The sequence below is a fragment of the Peromyscus maniculatus genome, chromosome 8, assembly GCF_049852395.1.
Source record: "Peromyscus maniculatus bairdii isolate BWxNUB_F1_BW_parent chromosome 8, HU_Pman_BW_mat_3.1, whole genome shotgun sequence".
Lineage (NCBI taxonomy): Eukaryota > Metazoa > Chordata > Mammalia > Rodentia > Cricetidae > Peromyscus > Peromyscus maniculatus.
The window spans coordinates 832,546-849,249 of NC_134859.1; the positions used below are offsets into that span (position 1 = coordinate 832,546).

The 16,704-nt window shown below is 44.0% G+C and overlaps 1 protein-coding gene across 7 annotated transcripts in view; it reads left to right on the plus strand.

Annotated features, from left to right (window-relative positions):
* Window positions 1-10,683, plus strand: part of Cep20 (centrosomal protein 20) — a 76,894-nt gene extending 66,211 nt beyond the window's left edge. For 5 of the 7 annotated variants that reach the window (XM_076577804.1, XM_042283490.2, XM_076577807.1 and 2 more), the window contains one exon: window positions 3,963-5,083. In XM_076577804.1, the coding sequence (XP_076433919.1) occupies window positions 3,963-4,042 (80 nt within the window). In that variant the 3' untranslated portion in view covers window positions 4,043-5,083. Of the gene's footprint in view, window positions 1-3,962; window positions 5,084-10,071 lie in introns of those variants that run through there. The other 2 variants (XM_042283486.2, XM_076577806.1) reach the window with 1 other exon arrangement.
* Window positions 10,684-16,704: the final 6,021 nt, after the last annotated feature.

Genomic DNA, 16,704 nt, shown 5'->3' on the forward strand with positions numbered 1-16,704 from the left:
TGCCCCAAATAAAAGTTGAGGTTTTTATGATGGAGAGCCCATCTCAGTTCTGTTTTAATGTGCAAAATCACACAGTTTGGGCCAGTGAGGTGGCTCAGTGGGTGGGAGGCATTTACTGCCAAACCCAACAACCTGACAGCCTCAGTACCCTCACAACAGAAGGAAGGAACCAAGTGCTAAAAGTTGTCCTTTGAAGCTGGGCAGTGATGGTGCACACCTTTAATCCTAGCACTTGGGAGGAAGAAGCAGGCGGGTGGATCTCAGTGAGTTTGAGGCCAGCAAAGCCAGTTGTAGACTGAAGTTTCTGGCCGCCCAGACAGCAGCTGTTCTGCCCCAAAATAAACACATAGAGGCTTATATCAATTACAAACTGTTTGGTCTATGGCTCATGCTTCTTGCTAGCTAGCTCTTACATCTTAAATTAACCCATTTCTATTAATTGATGTATTGCCACATGGCTGTGGTGTTACTGGTCTGCTGGCATGTTGCCTCTTGGATGGGCGGGCAGGCATCTCCCAACTCTGCTTTTCTTCTCCCTTTCTCTTTGCTTGGATTTCCTGCCTGGCTATATAACCTGTCTTGCCATAGGCCAAAGCAGCTTCTTTATTAACCAGTGATAGCAACACATATTCACAGCATACAGAAAGACCACCCCATAGCACTTCCCTTTTTCTGTCTAATCCAAAAGGAAGGTTTTTATTTTAACAAAGTAAAATTACATATAACAAAAGTTATCAAGCAAGAATTATAGTTATAATATCTAGTCTATTTGTATTTGGAAAATTAAAGAAAATATCCTATCTATGCTATCTTTATGAGTCTAAAGTTTTATATCTAATTTACCTTTTATTATAGCTAAAACTATATAACTATCTAGTCTTCAACTCTGTCGAAGACCCCAGAAATATCTAATATTACCTAAATAAACAGGAAGTACATTGTAAGCAACTTCCAAAATTCTAGAAATAACAGAGATGTCTGGCTGTCTGGACAGTCACCCGAAGTTCCTCTGTAACATTGGAGCATCTGTCTTCAGCCTACAGGCCTAGAGTCTCAGGCATACTTTTTGGTGAAGCAGGAAATTTGAAGGACTGTTTTGCCTCTTTTGGCAAAGTTTGTTAGTTGCTTTTCTCTGTGTCCTGCAAAACGTCTGGCAGTTTCTTCTGTGAAGCAGGAACCTGAAGGACCATCTCACCCTGTTTTGTCAAAGTTCAGAGGTTATTTTTCCATGGGTCCTGCATGTCCAGTTTATACAACATACTGTCAAGCAGTCCAGGCAAGAGCAGTTTCTTCCCCAAATAGCTTTTTCCACATTGTAAGCAAACTCCATAATGAGTTTCTTTGATGCCCATCATCTTTTTTGAAGTAACTGGTGCTGCCAGAAGCAGATGTATCTCATTGTTTAGAAAAGTCTTAAGTTTTTAAAATATTTTAAATGCCATATTTTCTAGGTCTTTGAAGTGTTTGAAGATTACCTACCTAATTAAAATATATCTTTGTATATCTAGAAAACTAAACTAACATGACTATAAGCTTGATTATCATAGATGACTAATTATTAATCTGTATTTCTTAATTATGCACTACAATTTTAAATGAGTTTCTTAAACATAGTACCTTAAACAAGAGTAGAAATATATATACAGTATAACAAAATTGACCTTAAATTTGTATCAGTAAACCAAATCTGTATCAAATGTAAAGTATTTTGAGATGAAGTTTTTTTTTAATCAAAGTAGATTTTTTTTATCATTTCTATATCATATCCCCCTTTTTTCTTTAGAAAGAGATTGCATTCATAATCAACCCCTTTAAATAGAAACAAACATTTATAAACAATATTTTGGGAATTTGGGTATAGTTTTCTATACTACTTCCTGCTGATTGGGGCACTAGTAATCTTATGGGGATCCTGAGAAAATTTAGAATTATAGTTAAATCTTGGCTGTAGTAGTCTGTGAGGCTGCATCATGAGTCTCAGCCAGTTGCCTTGAAGCTTTTCTGGATGTTGGATCATCTGGGCCATGGCTGTCATCAGAGACCTTTCAGAGGGTCTTGGTCGATCAAACCCTATCAGCCTGGAAGAAATCCACAGGTTTTTAAGATGTCAGAGGTATCTAAGAATAAGCCTGAGTCATAGGCCAAACTGTTTGTAATTAATGTTAAGCCTCTGACTGGTTATTGGAGTAACAGCGGGCGAGAAAGATTTATCCAGCTACAGCCAGTTCCAGGACAGTTACACAGAGAAACTATGCCTCCAAAAACCAAAAAAGAAAAAAAAAAGTTGCCCTCTAATTTCCACATGTACCTGCTTTGGCCTGTGTGTACACACTCACATGTGTGCATATGTGCTCGCATGTGTGCACATATACAGAGAGAAAAATTAATTTAAAAGCTCTTCATTTTTTAATTTAAATTTAAATTTTACCTGTGTTTGTCTGATTTTTGGTTTTCGAGACAGGGTTTCTCTGTGTAGCTTTGGAGCCTGTCCTGGAACTTGCTTTGTAGACCAGGCTGGCCTTGAACTCACTCACAGAGATCTACCTGGTTCTGCCTCTGGAGTGCTGGGATTAAAGGCATGTGCCACCACTGCCTGGTGATTTTTTTTTTTTAAGACAGTTTTTCCATGTTTCACACTGCTGACAATCCTCTTACCTCAGTTCCCTCAGCAGCTGGGATTATAGGCATATACCACCACGCCTGACTCAGACATTTTTTTAAATAAAGTTTTATATGTATATTTTTGTGTGTGTGGGTATTTGCCTGACACTATGCCTGGTGCCCAAGGAGGCCAAAAGAGGACATCAGATTTCCTTGAACTAGATTTACAGACTAGTTCAAGATTGTGAACTGCCATGTGGGTTCTAGAAATTGAACCTGGGTCCTCTACAAGAGCAGTAAGTGCTATTAACCACTGAACCATCTCTCCAACATGGCATATGTGCCTATAACCCCAAGTTTGGTGGAGCAGAGACAAGCAGCTCTCAATGTGGATCAGAGTGGCCTTGAACTTGCATTTATCCTTCTACCCCAGGCTCCTAAGTGCTGGGATTATAGGCATGTCTCCCCATACCCAGTTTCTCTTTCAATTTTATTTTATTTAGTAATCATTTTTATTACACTGCCGGTGCATGCATGGACTGCTGTACATATGTGGAGATCAGAGGGCAACTTGTAGCTACTAGTTCTGTACTTGTGTAAGTGTTAGGGATCAAAGTTGGGGATCAGAGTTTTGTGGCAAACATCTTTACCCACTGAGCCATCTTGCAGGTTTTAAAAGAACAATTTCCTGGATAGTGTTACAGTTTTGATGTGAAGATATAAACTGTACTCCTTTTTTTGTATGCAACATGAGGGCTCAGCTAGCAGGTAGTTTGTTGTTTTGGATGATTCTACAATGCTGATTGCACACTTGTCCTTCCTCCTGAGTTGATTCCTTATATCTGAGAGAAAGGCTCACAGGGCCCCCTCTGTACTTCAGTCAGAGAAAAAAGAAAATCAGGTTGGCCATGTGGTGGAAGCCTGTGATGTTGGCACTCAAGCTGAGGCAGAAGGCCAGCCTGGGCTACATAGTAAGATCCTGTTGCTCCTCTACCCAATGAAGAAGAAACACTTGAATTATTACACTTAGTCTCTAATACTAAACATTTATGATTTCCTCATGACAATTAAGAAATGAGAACTCACAAAGTAGAGCTAACAGGATGGCTCAGTAGGCTTGCTGCCAAACCTAATGACATGAGTTCAGTTCTTGGAACATGTTTTAGAAGGAGAGAACTGATTCCTTCAAGTTCCTCTGACCTCCACATGCATGCCTACCAGCCCCCACCCCCTCAAGTCAATACATAGTATAAGGAAAATGATAAAATACTAATATAACGTCCTAAAATATATACAGGTATACTTGCTTATCTTCCTGTTTTGATTTGGAATGAGTATTAACACCTATGTATTTTCTCTAGATGACCACCTGAAGAAGGACACGGGGCCAAGCACCATGACTGAAGAGCTTCATGCTGCTGTGCAAGCAGTCAGTAGATGATACATATACCAGGCTGTCTGATCTCAGCCGTGTATGTGGAGTAACTAACTTATTATTCCCGATACCATAGATTAGACCACCACAGTTTGTAAATGTTTGATAGTCTCCATTTAGCCCCTCAAGTTTTACTGCATCTATGAAAAACTAATCCATCATCTAGCTTGCTAGAAGCTACTGGAGAAAAAAATGTGCTGTTTTCAGGATTTTTTTTTGGGGGGGGGGTTGGTTTTTTGTTTGTTTTTCAAGACAAGGTTTCTCTGTGTAGCTTTGGCTGTCCTGGAACTCAGTCTGATCAGGCTGTCGTGGCACTCACAGAGATCCACTTGCCTCTACCTCTCGGGTGCTGAGATTAAAGGTGTGCACTACCACCGCCAGGCCAGGATGTACTTGTAAAGTTCTTAAGTTTGTGAAAACTGAAAAGTACTTCTTCCTTTTCTTTAGAGGCCATCTCTAAGGGCTGTGAATGTACCTCCAGTAAAGCACTTGCCTTGCATGTGTAGGTCCCAGGTTCAGTTGTAGCACTGAAAATAAAATACAAGTACAGATCTTTGTCCATATGCTCTGCTCATTAAAATTCCTTCAGCTAGAAGTATAGAGACCTGTGGGAAAACCCATTCGTGTTTTAAAAAGTATTTCAAGGGCATTAAAACCAGAACTTATTCCTATAAAATTTTATTTTTAAGAAATATCTCAATTATTGTCTGCCCTGGCTAGTTTTTCTCAGCTTGACATAAGCTAGAGTCATTTGGGAAGAGCAACTCTTAATTGAGAAAATCCCTCCACCAGTTTGGCTTGTGAGCAAGACCGTAGTACGTTTTCTTATTAATAATTGACGTGGAGGGTGCAGCCCATTGTGAGTGGTGTCACTGGAGCTCAGTAAGAGTAAGAGTAAGGTGGTCCTGAGCTCAGTAAGAAAGCAGGCGGAGCAAGCCATGGGGAGCAAGCCAGTATGTAGCACCCCTCTGTGGCATTCTGCCCTGACTTCTCAGTGGTGGACTGTGATGTGGAACTGTACACAGAAATAAAACCTCTCCTTCCCAAGTTGCTTTTGGTCATGGTTTTTATAATATCAGTGAAAACCCTAAGACACTGTCTAGTGTTGATCTTTAAACTAGATAACAATGCTCTTTTCCCAAGAACAGTTTGGCTTCTACTAGGGAATTTAATGAAAAGGTAAAGGGGGAAATAATTCTTTTAATTTTGCTTTAAGTGAAACAGAGAGTTTATTTTATTCTGTAAAGAATGTAAGCATGACAGGACAGGCCTTGGGAGAAGTGCCATGTAGGAACTTTAATGGAGGCATTGTCAGAGCTCTTTGTGGAGCTCCCTTGTGCACACAGTGACAGCTATAGAGGTGCTGACGTTTGTTTACATGGACTCTGAGAGACTTAGTAAACATGAGTTTTTATTCTTGGGATAGGAAAATCGTAAGAGGAGCTGCTACAGTTCTTTCTCTAAATGCTACTTTGCTGTTTATCAAGGAGATTTTTCTAGTGTAGCCACAGGTTTATTTCACAGAACACAGCTGTTACCATCAATGGCTCCTTCCTGACAAGAGTTGCACAGTGTAAGAGTCACATAGTTTATATCATAGATAAACAAGCATGGGGGACATAGCTTAACAATGTATAGCCAAGTGTGTGCCACAGGAAAAGAGATGACTGCTGTCCGTGGCATTGGTGACTTGCAATGTTACCAATTTGAGTTGTATTTGGTGATGCCTGTCATCCACTCCTCAAAGATGGATTGAAAACATTACTGTTAATGTAGAACATGGTGAAGGAAACCCCCTTAGAGTGGTCTTTATCACTCTAAAATTCTTAGAAACCCTGTTGCGTAAGGGGATCCGTAACTGCAGAGTCTTAGAGGAGCCCATTTCCAGTTTTTCCTTTCAATGTAAAAATATAAATGTATTTAGAATGTATTTCCTGTTGATCCTCCTAACTGTACTTTCAGCAAAGAAAATAAGCTGATACTGTATTTGAAAGCATAGTAAATGGAAGAACAGTGTAGCTAGAGTTTTCCTGCTTTGCCCACAGTCAGGACAAATCTTTGTCACCCGCCAGTCCCACAGCCGCTCAGACCCAACCAAGTAAACACAGAGACTTATATTGCTTACAAACTGTATGGCCGTGGCAGGCTTCTTGCTAACTGTTCTTATATCTTAAATTAACCCATTTCTATAAATCTATACCTTGACACGTGGCTGGTGGCTTACCGGCGTCTTTACATGCTGCTTGTCATGGTGGCAGCTAGTGTCTCTGCCTCAGCCTTCTGCTTCCCAGAACTCTCCTCTCTCCTTGTCCCACCTACTTCCTGCCTGGCCACTGGCCAATCAATGTTTTGTTTATTGACCAATCAGAGCAATTTGACATACAGACCATCCCACAGCAGAACAGCCTGTTAACATTGACAAGCTAAGGGTAGATTACTGACACATAAAGGGTGCCTACTCCTGTAATGTGTGTGTCAAAAAAGCTCGCTGCCATGGTATAAGTACCTGGACACCTCCAGACCTAGAGACAGTACAGAGCCATGCAAACAGCAGCCCAGAAATAGTGCCAGCCCCATTTCTGATGGGGGCTTTCTTTCTCTCTTGTTTTATCAGAGAACATGGGACACAGTTCTGTTTTAGGGTGGCAAACAGAAGCACCCCCACATCCCATTATTGATGACTTCTAGTAAAGACACACAAGGAATGGTCATATAATATACTGGCAATTGAAGTTTTGAATGCATGGTGTTAGAAATTGGAGCCCTTAAAATTGGAGTGTATTATGTCCATATTCCTTTTCATACTTTGCAAGCATAGTATAGAATATACATTTTATTGAATTGGCTGATGAGGGCTTATAATGACTGGGTCTAATGTTGTCTTTGACAATTTTGCAGTCTTGAAATTCCATTCCTATGGTGCCTATTTTGTAGTTTTGGTTTTCCCAGATAATAATTATTTCAGTGTTAACTTGGAGATATTCCTTGGTTGCATGAATCTCCTCCAATAATTTCTCACAAATTCACTGTTTTTCTCTTTTTAAGATTTTAATTTTATGTATATGAGTTTTTCCTGCTTGTATGTCTGTGCACCATGTGCATACAGTGCCCACAGAGGCCAGAAGAGGGTGTCATATCCCCTGGAACTGAAGTTACTGGCAGTTGTAAGCCACCATGTGGGTGCTGGGAACTGAACCCAAGTCCTTTGCAAGAGTAGTCAGTGTTCTTAACCTCTGAGCCTTCTGCCCAGCCCCCAAATTAACTCTTTCTTAACTCTTCATTGTTAGAATGTGTACTTGTGTATACCATTCTTTCATAGGCTGTCTTGCCAGCACAGCCTTCTTATAGATTTAGAGAATGTTTTCAGTAGGACTTGTGATTGGCTTCATATGGACAAGACAGACACAATATTTAACAAGTGTTTTGGCATCTGGAACATTTGATACCAGGTCAGACAGGGTGCTTATAGTTCTTGGGGCAGCCCTTACTAATCTGGCTGGGCTTTTCCTGTGGTAGAACTATCAGGGGTGGTTTGGAGGCCTTGTTTCTGGGTGTGTGCATGTTACTATGGTGATTGTGGTGGTGGACAAGGTCATAGCTGAGTCTGTAACCCTTCTGCTATTTACAAGTCAAGGCTTTGGAGCTTTGGAGATAGTAGGGGAAGTTTATCTATTGCAGAGTTCTGTCTCTGGCTTACAGAGACTTTCTGAATGTAGTCATTTTAGACTCAACAATGCAGCCATGACCAAAGCTGCATGAGCTTCTTGGGCTTCCTGAATCACTTCTCTGTTAACTCTCTCTCAGAGGAGAGACTGCACATCATATCTGACTTTGGAATCATATTTAGTTGGTAGTGACTGCAATCTGATAATCATCCTCAAAGTTATTCCTAAATTGGTTAATTTATTTGAAGATTTTACAGAAATAAGGGTTTTTCTATTGTGTTATTTTTGTTCACTGTAAGATTTTTGATGTATCTTTTAAAAATACTTATTTTTAGGTATGTGCATGTGTGTACACATGTGTGTGTATACAGGTGTTCATGTATTTAGGTGCAGAGGTGCTGGGTCCCCCTGGAGCTTGAGGCACAGGCAGTTGTGAGCAGCAGCCAATCTTAACTGAGCTGTCTTTCCAAGCCCTTAGTATTCATTCATTCATTCATATTCTCTCCCCTCCCCCCCCTCCCTCTCCCTCTCACCACCACCACCACCACCACCACCACCACCACCACCACCACCACCACCACCACCCTGTCTCTGTTGCTCTGGTTGTCTCAAAAACCACTTTGTAGACCAGGCTGGCCTCAAACTCGCAGAAATCCTGCCTCTGCCTCCCATGTGCTAGGATTAAGCATTGTGTCACAACACCAGACCCCTCAGTATTTTCTTTACTGGCAGTTTTTGTTTCTGTTTAGAAATTTTTTCCTTTTGGACCTGGTCTTCAAGTGTCATCACTCTGACCTCTGTTTCCTGTTTGTGTACAAACACTGTTTCTTGTCTTAGCAGTACTTGTTATCTTTGCTCTCAGAAAGTGTGTGCTGGGCTCTCAGCATTGGGAACAGGTACAGGTCTCTGGACTGGGGTGTTCATCACAACCTGGGTTCAGAGTGCATCTCTCTGAGTCTCTAGTACTGCAAACTCACTTAGGCCACCAATTCCTGAAGCTCATACACACCCCATTTCCACTTCTAAATCTGCACTGACTATAGTTATGAATTCCATTATGTTCTTTGTGCAAATATCCTCTCAGAGGACTTGGTTAATATTCAGAGGTGTCAGCTATGGATGCTGTGCTACCTCAGGAATTGCAGTTATTTAGGGCCAGACTAGCAAGTGTTTATAATTTTGTATATTGTTGTGAAATTACCAAAATGGAAGATAAACAGAATCTGTCTATGCCTAGGCAATGTTTTACTTTTAATGATTGCTTAATGAAAATCAACTGAGCTCTGTAGAGGCTGTCATCTCACTATCTTGTCATCCGGAGAGGACCCCTGAAACAAGGATGACTGGAGCTGGCTCACTGGGCAGCTGGGGACTGAAGGCCGAACTGGTACATGTGTGTACTTGATATCTGCCATTCCTTCATAGGGTGTCACTCTCACTCTGGAGGGTCGGTGTCACAGCCTGGGGGACCTGACATGTTTGAAAAAAGGAAAACCATCTATTTTTAATTTTGGTTTGCTTTCTGTCTATATTTAAAATGTGTTACCATTTTTGTTTTTTAATTATCCAACTAAAGAAGAGTTTTGTGTTCCTTTTTTTTTTTATAATGTATATGAGTGCTTTATTGACTTGATGCCAGAAGAGGGCATCAGATCCCGCTATAGATGGTTGTGAACCACCACCATGTGGTTGCTGGGAATTGAACTCAGAAACCTCTGGAAGAGTAACCAATGCTCTTAACTGCTGAGCCATCTTCTCCAGCCTGGAGTTTTATATTTTTTTTTTTTTCTTCGAGATAGGGTTTCTCTATGTAGCTTTGGAGCATTTCCTGGAACTCTCTCTGTAGCCCAGGCTGGCCTTGAACTCACAGATATCCTCCTGTCTCTGCCTCCCGAATGCTGGGATTAAAGGCATGCGCCACCACCACCCGGCCCAGGGCTTTATATTCTTAAAATCTGAGGAAGAACCAGGTACACCTGTAATCTAGGCAAGTACTTGGGTGGCTCAGGCAGGAGTTCTAGACCATATCCCATGTCCCCCCAAAAATCAAGGGGCTGGAGAGATGGTTCAGTGGTTAGCACTTTTTGCTCCTGCAGAGGATCTGATGCCCTCTTTTGACCTCTCTGAGCACCTGGACTCACATGCTCATACTCATACATAAAAATAGAAGAAACCCTAATGATCTCTAAAACAAACAACACCAAAAATAGAATTGAAGACAGTCTACTGTTGGGGTTTATGAACACTAGCTGATTTACTTCCTGTGGCTTCTTAAAAAGGTTTGTAGGCTGGAACATTTGTTTTCAAGACAGGGTGTCATCATGTAGACCAGGCTGGCCTAGAACTCTTAAATGTGTTTCTGCCTTCCAGAGTGCTGTGACTAAAGGCGTGCACCACCATGCCTGGCTAAGCTGCGACATTGAAAACTCCCAAGAAAGAAAAAGCAGGTGTGTTGAAGAAAGCACAAGCCCAGAAGACCTACCAGGCTGCCCTCAGAAACAGTGATACCTCACTGGGGGTTTCTTGGGGTTGGGAGAAGCTACCTTCTAGAAATACAAGAGAAGTTTATTGAAAAACTTGAATTGACACAAAAATTGGATGGGAGTAGAACCAGATGGTTATAGGAGACTTGGCTATTCAAAACTTGGTCAAACAAAAATGCCTATCAGGCCCAGGGCTAGCTTCTGAAGATCATAAATTTAAGCCTAGCATATATGTTTGTGTAGAAGAAACAGATAGCTTTATAATTATGTGCAAGAACACTTTTGTATATGACTTGCATGCCTGGCTGATTATGTCAACTCGATAGTTCCTTTAGCAAAAAGCCAAGTGTCTGAAGTACTGACAGTTGAGAATGTGCCTTTAAAGGCTTCTGGAAGACTGTTTCCCAGACACTTGGCATTTGATGTTTGTGGCAGCCGTCATGTGAGGACTGTGGTCTGTATGGAATACTTGAAATAAAGTGAGACCGGACTTCCTGGAGATGGCTTAGTCGGGGAAAGTTGCTTGCATGAGGACTGGCGTTGAGGTTCCCCAGATGCCCAGCATCTCCATAAAGATCTGGACACGGCTGCAGGTTCCTGCTGTCACGGACATGGGTGGGTGGAGACTGCCTTGGGCCTCGTTGGCCTATTAGTTCATCTAATTCGGTGAGCTCTGGGTTCAGTGAGGGACCTTGTCTCAAAAAGTAAAATCCTGGGTATGGTGGCTTATACTTTTGTCCCAACGCTCTGGAGGCAGATTCCTGAGTTTGAGGCCCACCTGGTCTACATGGCAAATTCTAGGCCAGCCAGGGCTAGTAGTGAAGCCTTGTCTCAGAAAAATAAAAAATAAGAAGATACACATACATATACTTCTACACACAAGCACATGGTCGTTTGTTTAACAGATTTCAAGCGCCTGGCCAAATGAAGTAGGAAGCACTGAGCACCCCACTCTCCTCCCACAGGCCCTGTCTTCTTCCATTGTCTTTTGTCTGATTGGAGCTGCAATTGTTACAGAGAAAGCCTGCTCTGTCACTGACAAAGATAGTGATGGGAGTTCTCTGTAGCAGTACAGGCAGTGCAGCCACTGTGCCCTGACACCTGCTCGTGCCTTTTCCTGGACACTGTGGCTCGAGCCATTTGCATCTTCCAGGTTTGGCAATGTGCCATGAAGTTTTTCCCATACTTTTCTGGCTTGTTAGCTCTTTCAAGTGCAGAATCCTGCCTCTTCATTAGTTACCTGTCCACCTACTAGAAAATGGCATGGCTCTATCCAGGTGCTTGCAGTTAATAAAGCTGCTGAACCTGATATATGAGGATCAGTTTTAAAGGTGTGGGCTACTTGGTGAGAACTGTCTCAAAAACACAATAACAGAATGCTGCTATAAATGCCCATGTACAGGACTGGGTGAAGCTAAGCTCATCTCTTTTGGGTAAATTCCCAAGAAGAATTTTCTGATGAGTGCCTTATTTTTCTATTGCTGTGACAAAATATAATTACTAAGGTATTACTAACATAAGAAAGAATTTGTTGGGGGCTTACAGTTCTAGAGGACTAGAATCCATAGCCATCATGGTGGGGAACATGGTAGCATGCAGGCAGGCATGGCGCTGGAGCAGTAGCTGAGAGCTTATATATTGATCCACAAGCATGAGGCAGAGAGTACTGATTAGGAATGGCCTGGGCTGCAGAAACCTCAAAACCTACCCCTTCCTAGTTCTACCATCTGGGGACCAAACCTATGGGGGCATTCTTATTCAAACCACCATACAGAATATGTTTAGTTTTATAAGAATACTAAAACTACTGAGAATTATGAACTCTTCCCAGTAGAGACATCATCTGTAGTTACAGGAAGACCAGAATTGGACATAAGTTAAGAGGAACAGCACAACAGATGCAGTCATCTATCTAGAGAGTCAATGGGTCATCGTGAGGGTGACACAGTGTGCTTGTGACAATTCCCACTGATGTGTGCTTGTGAGGAAAGATGGTTCTTCATGAGGAGGCAGATCTTATGTCACATTGACCTGGCTTTGTATGTGTGGGTTTGTGCACGAGTGCACACATTTGAGGCCAGAGGAGAATGTCAGATGTCCTGTCACTGCTTTATTCCCTGAGACAGAGGCTCTCACTGAATTTGCTAGAGCTAGGCGGGTAGCCCAGAAGGCCCAGTGAGCCTCCTGTCTCCATCTCACAGAGCACAGGTGTTACAGGTATGTGTTGCCATGCCCCACTTTTTACACGAGTGTTGGGGACTCACATGCAGGTCCTCATACTTGTGCAGTGAGCATTCTTACCCACTGAACCATTTCCCAGCCAAGCTGATACACTTTAAATAATTAAATTGTGAAGCACACACAGGAGTCAGCCATGCTTGGATACAATTTTTGATTTCCCTAAAGCTAGAGGCTTTTAGAAGTCAGTAGCTATTTAAAACTATTTGCTTTAAAAAATATATATATATATTAATCCTAGCACTCATGAGGCAGAGGCAAGTGGATCTCACTGAGTTTGAGGCCAGCATGGTCTACATAGTTCCAAACTAGCCAAGGCTACACAGTGAGACCCTGTCTATAAAAAAGACTCTGAAGAGAAACTTACCCTCTATTGTCTTGTGAGTCCATGGAAACGCCCATTAAACTATCCCTCACAGAAAACATACAATTTATTCAACATCACCCAGTCAAAGAAGCATTTTGTAAAGTGACTTTATTCTTTTTAAAAATAAGTGACCTTTTCAACTACAAGAAACAAAACAGAAGCCTTTGCTGTTACTCCTAGAACAGGGTCCTTCTGAAGACTTCAGATATCCGAACTTCTCACAGTGGGCAGATATTTATTGACTGTTAAATGAACATACTGTCCCTGAGTGCTGCTCAAGCATGTCAGGAGGGCACGGATGGTTTATACAAGGCCAGCACAGTCATTAACAACCCAGCAAGGTAGAAAAGGCAGAGAGTCTGGTGTTTGCCTTTCCTAAGACAATGGCACATAAGGATGTGGATAACCCCAGAGGTTCTTGGTTAGTGCTTAGCAGAGCTATGATCAGGCTTCTGAGCCTCAGTGGTAGAGTGCTTGCAAGGGTCAGTGAATTCTGGGCAACCCCTTGTCTCTTTACATGAGGGCTAGAGATGGAATTCAGGTCCTCATTCTTGTGTCACTGTCTCTGCCAAGAAGGTGGAAATTCTGTCTTCTTTACACCTAATGCCCAGATTGCCCGGAAGTAAAAGGTTAAGTCATCTGGCCAGTGTAGCAAGGTTAATAGAAGAGCTGGGATTCCAACCTGAGCTGGCTGGTAGAGTCCATTCAGTGAGCAAGACTAGGGGTTTAAGCTCCACTGCTGGGGGAAAGATGAAATGGAGCTGAGAAGATGGTTCAGTCAATAAAGTACTTAACCACTCAAGCAGGAGAACCTGATCCTCCAGCACCCATATAAAAAGCTGCGTGTAATCCCGTAGTCCCAGCATTGGGGAGGCAGAGAAGAGAATCCCTGGGCTTGATGGCTGGCTGGCCTAGCAGCCTAGCAGAATCAACAAGCTCCAGGCTCAACAAGAGACACTGTCTCAAAAAATAAAGTGGAGAAGCAACTGGTGAAAATACCCAATGTTGACTTCCAGCCTCCACACACAAGAACGCGTATATACACATACACAAGTACCACCACCCCTCACTATAAATGGACTCTATCAGCCAGCCCAGGTTAGAATCCCAGCTCTTCTATTAACCTTGCTACACTGGCCAGAGTGCACTGGCCTAAGCAGCCAAGCCTGGGGCCCATGTGAGAGACTCTGTCTTGAAAACAAAGTGAAAATAACAACGAAAGCAATGTCAGATGTGGTAGTGCACACATTGAGTTCTAGCACTTGTAAGACAGGCTGATTTCAGTGAGTTTGCTGCCAGCATGGTCTACATAGACAGTTCTAGGCCAACCAGATCTATATAGACCTTGTGGTGGATGGCTCCTGAGAACTGATATCTGTGATTGATACATGTGCACACATTCCACATACACAATGCAGTCTTCATTTTTGAAAACGTTTTCATTGCATTTATTTATCAGGGGGTGGAGTTGTGCCACTGCTACACATGAAAGAGAGAATATTGTGTCCCAGTCAGTTGGTTCTCTCCTTCCACCATATGGGTCCTAAGAATGGAACTCAAGTGGTCAGGCTTAGGCAGCAAGTGCTTTACCCATAGAGCCATTTTATTGGCCCGGTCTCTTCTTAATAATGAAATCATTTTCATTTCAAAATTCACACAGTCCTTTAAAAATCAGCTTTTCATTTCAAAATTCACACAGTCCTTTAAAAATCAGCTGTGCCCCTTGGAAGTGACTGTTGGGCCTGGTAGGAGTGCCCTTCTTATCATTGGGATGGCCAGCTCTGGGCTGTTTCCAGAGTGGGTAGGTGCAAGTGGGCCCTGGGCTTCCCCCTTCCATTCCTCCTGAGCTCAGCGCAGGGACGGTTTCCATTCCTTTTACGTGCAGCTGTGAAGAAGCTTTGGGGAAGCAGCCTCATCCATCATCCCGAGGGCTCCTCCCCCACCTCCGCAGAGGGCCAGCCAAGCTGCTGTCCTTGGCTCTGCTCTATGTCGCCCCACTGGGCAGTGGGGTGGGGGTAGGGACAGGGAGGACCAGGATGCAGACGTTTTCAAGGATGAGAGAAGCGGGTGAACTAGTACTAGAAGGATGCAGAAGGGGTCTAGAGGGGCTGAGACACAGATAACTGTGTGCAAAGCCAACGGGAGGCTGTGTGGCCCTCTATATCCCACAGCCAGCTTGGTGCAACTTTCTTGGGCTTCCTAGGGCCTACACAGGTGCAGTGTGTTAATTTCCCACCGCTACAAGGACTGCTTACGAAAAATAGGAAGGAGCTGGCATTCTCCCCCTTTTACAGACAGGGAAACTGAGGCGGAGCAGGTACAGTTACTTGCCCATAGTCCTGCTGCTATTAAGAGGCTTAGCGGACTTCCATTCAGACGACTCTGCCCAGAGGCCTCCCTTGACCTTGCTGCCAGTTCCCTGGTTGCTCCCCAGAGTGAACATTGTATTAAAAGGTCCCGAAAGTGCTGCGTACCCTCAGGACCCTCAGTTTTCTGGCCTGCTAAATGGGGCCACTGAGCACTGCGGGCTGGAGTATATTTGGCCAGGCCATACTCCAGTTCAGAGCACCGGCTGGGCTGCCGGTGGGCCTGGAGCTCCTGCCTGAGCACTGGGGTTCCCCTAGCGCTCCGCAGGCTCAGCAGGCGGCTTCGCTGGACCATATTTAGTCAGGGGGAGCCGGAGCCCCGCTGGTATGCCGCGCAGGGAATTCCTGCTGCAAGAATCGCGCCTTCCCTTTTTGGGTTGCCCGCCCAGGCCCAGGAGGGAGGACCAGCCTGGGACCTCGAGGGTCCGCTAGGCGTCCCCAGCTTGGAGTGGGGCCAGCCCTGCCTCGATTTCCTTTTATGGCCTGAGGATGTACATGTGGCGGGAGAGAGGGAGAGAGAGAGAGGGAGAGAGAGAGAGAGAGGGAGAGAGGGAGGGAGGGAGAGGGAGAGGGAGAGAGGGAGAGAGGGAGAGGGAGAGAGGGAGAGAGGGAGAGAGGGAGAGAGGGAGAGAGAGAGAGAGAGAGAGAGAGAGAGAGAGAGAGAGAGAGAGAGAGAGAGAGAGAGAGAGTGTTTAGGGACATACAAATGGAATGATAGAAACAAGAAAAAATCGTCAAAGCTAGAAGAATGGGATGAAGAGAGTGTCAAGTCAGACAAGAGACGGACGGACCTAGGTCCACACAGGGCCAAGGGAGAGAGACTGTGATCGCTAAGTGGACAAAATCCCTTGCTTTTGGGACAATTGAAAACTCGTGGGGCCAGAAAGTCCCTCACATTCTCTTAGGATGTAACACACCTCCTCCAAATGCCACAATGCTCTCTTCTCCAAAGCACCCCACTTTTCAGCTGCGGACACGAGGCTCAGAGAAGCCACGTTATCGGTCCCAGGCACTCCGGGATTATATTTAATTTTAGTTGTAGAGTGAATGGAGCTGCAGAGGACAAGTTCAGAAAAGCAAAAATTTCCCCTTCCCGGACATTCCCAGCAGTCACAAGAGGGTATAAGATATCCTGCCTTGCACTTTGCGGAGTTAAAAAAAAAAAAAAAATCCCCTTTCCCTGCCTCCTGCTCAGAACAGCGGGCCCAGATCTAGACAGTAGCGGGCGAAGGAAGTGGGGATGAGGAAGAGAAGGAGGTGTCAGGTTCCCAGTATGGACACGAAGAGGTTAAAATCCAGCTGGAATGGACCGAGGGGAGAAATTCTCAAGTTTCCCTACAGACGCTGCGTACCGGATCCCTTTCCTCTAGGGACCCAGGATCTGGATGGCTGCTGGGAGCGAGGGCTGAGGCTGCCGGCCAGTGCGCTGGCAGCCCCCTTGCGCCTCTGCCAGGTGCTTCCCCGCGGCTGTGGTCTTCACCTGCAGGGGGCGCCGCGAAGGGCAGAGGACCCTCCCACCCCTCCCGGCTGCCACCTCCCCTTCTTACCC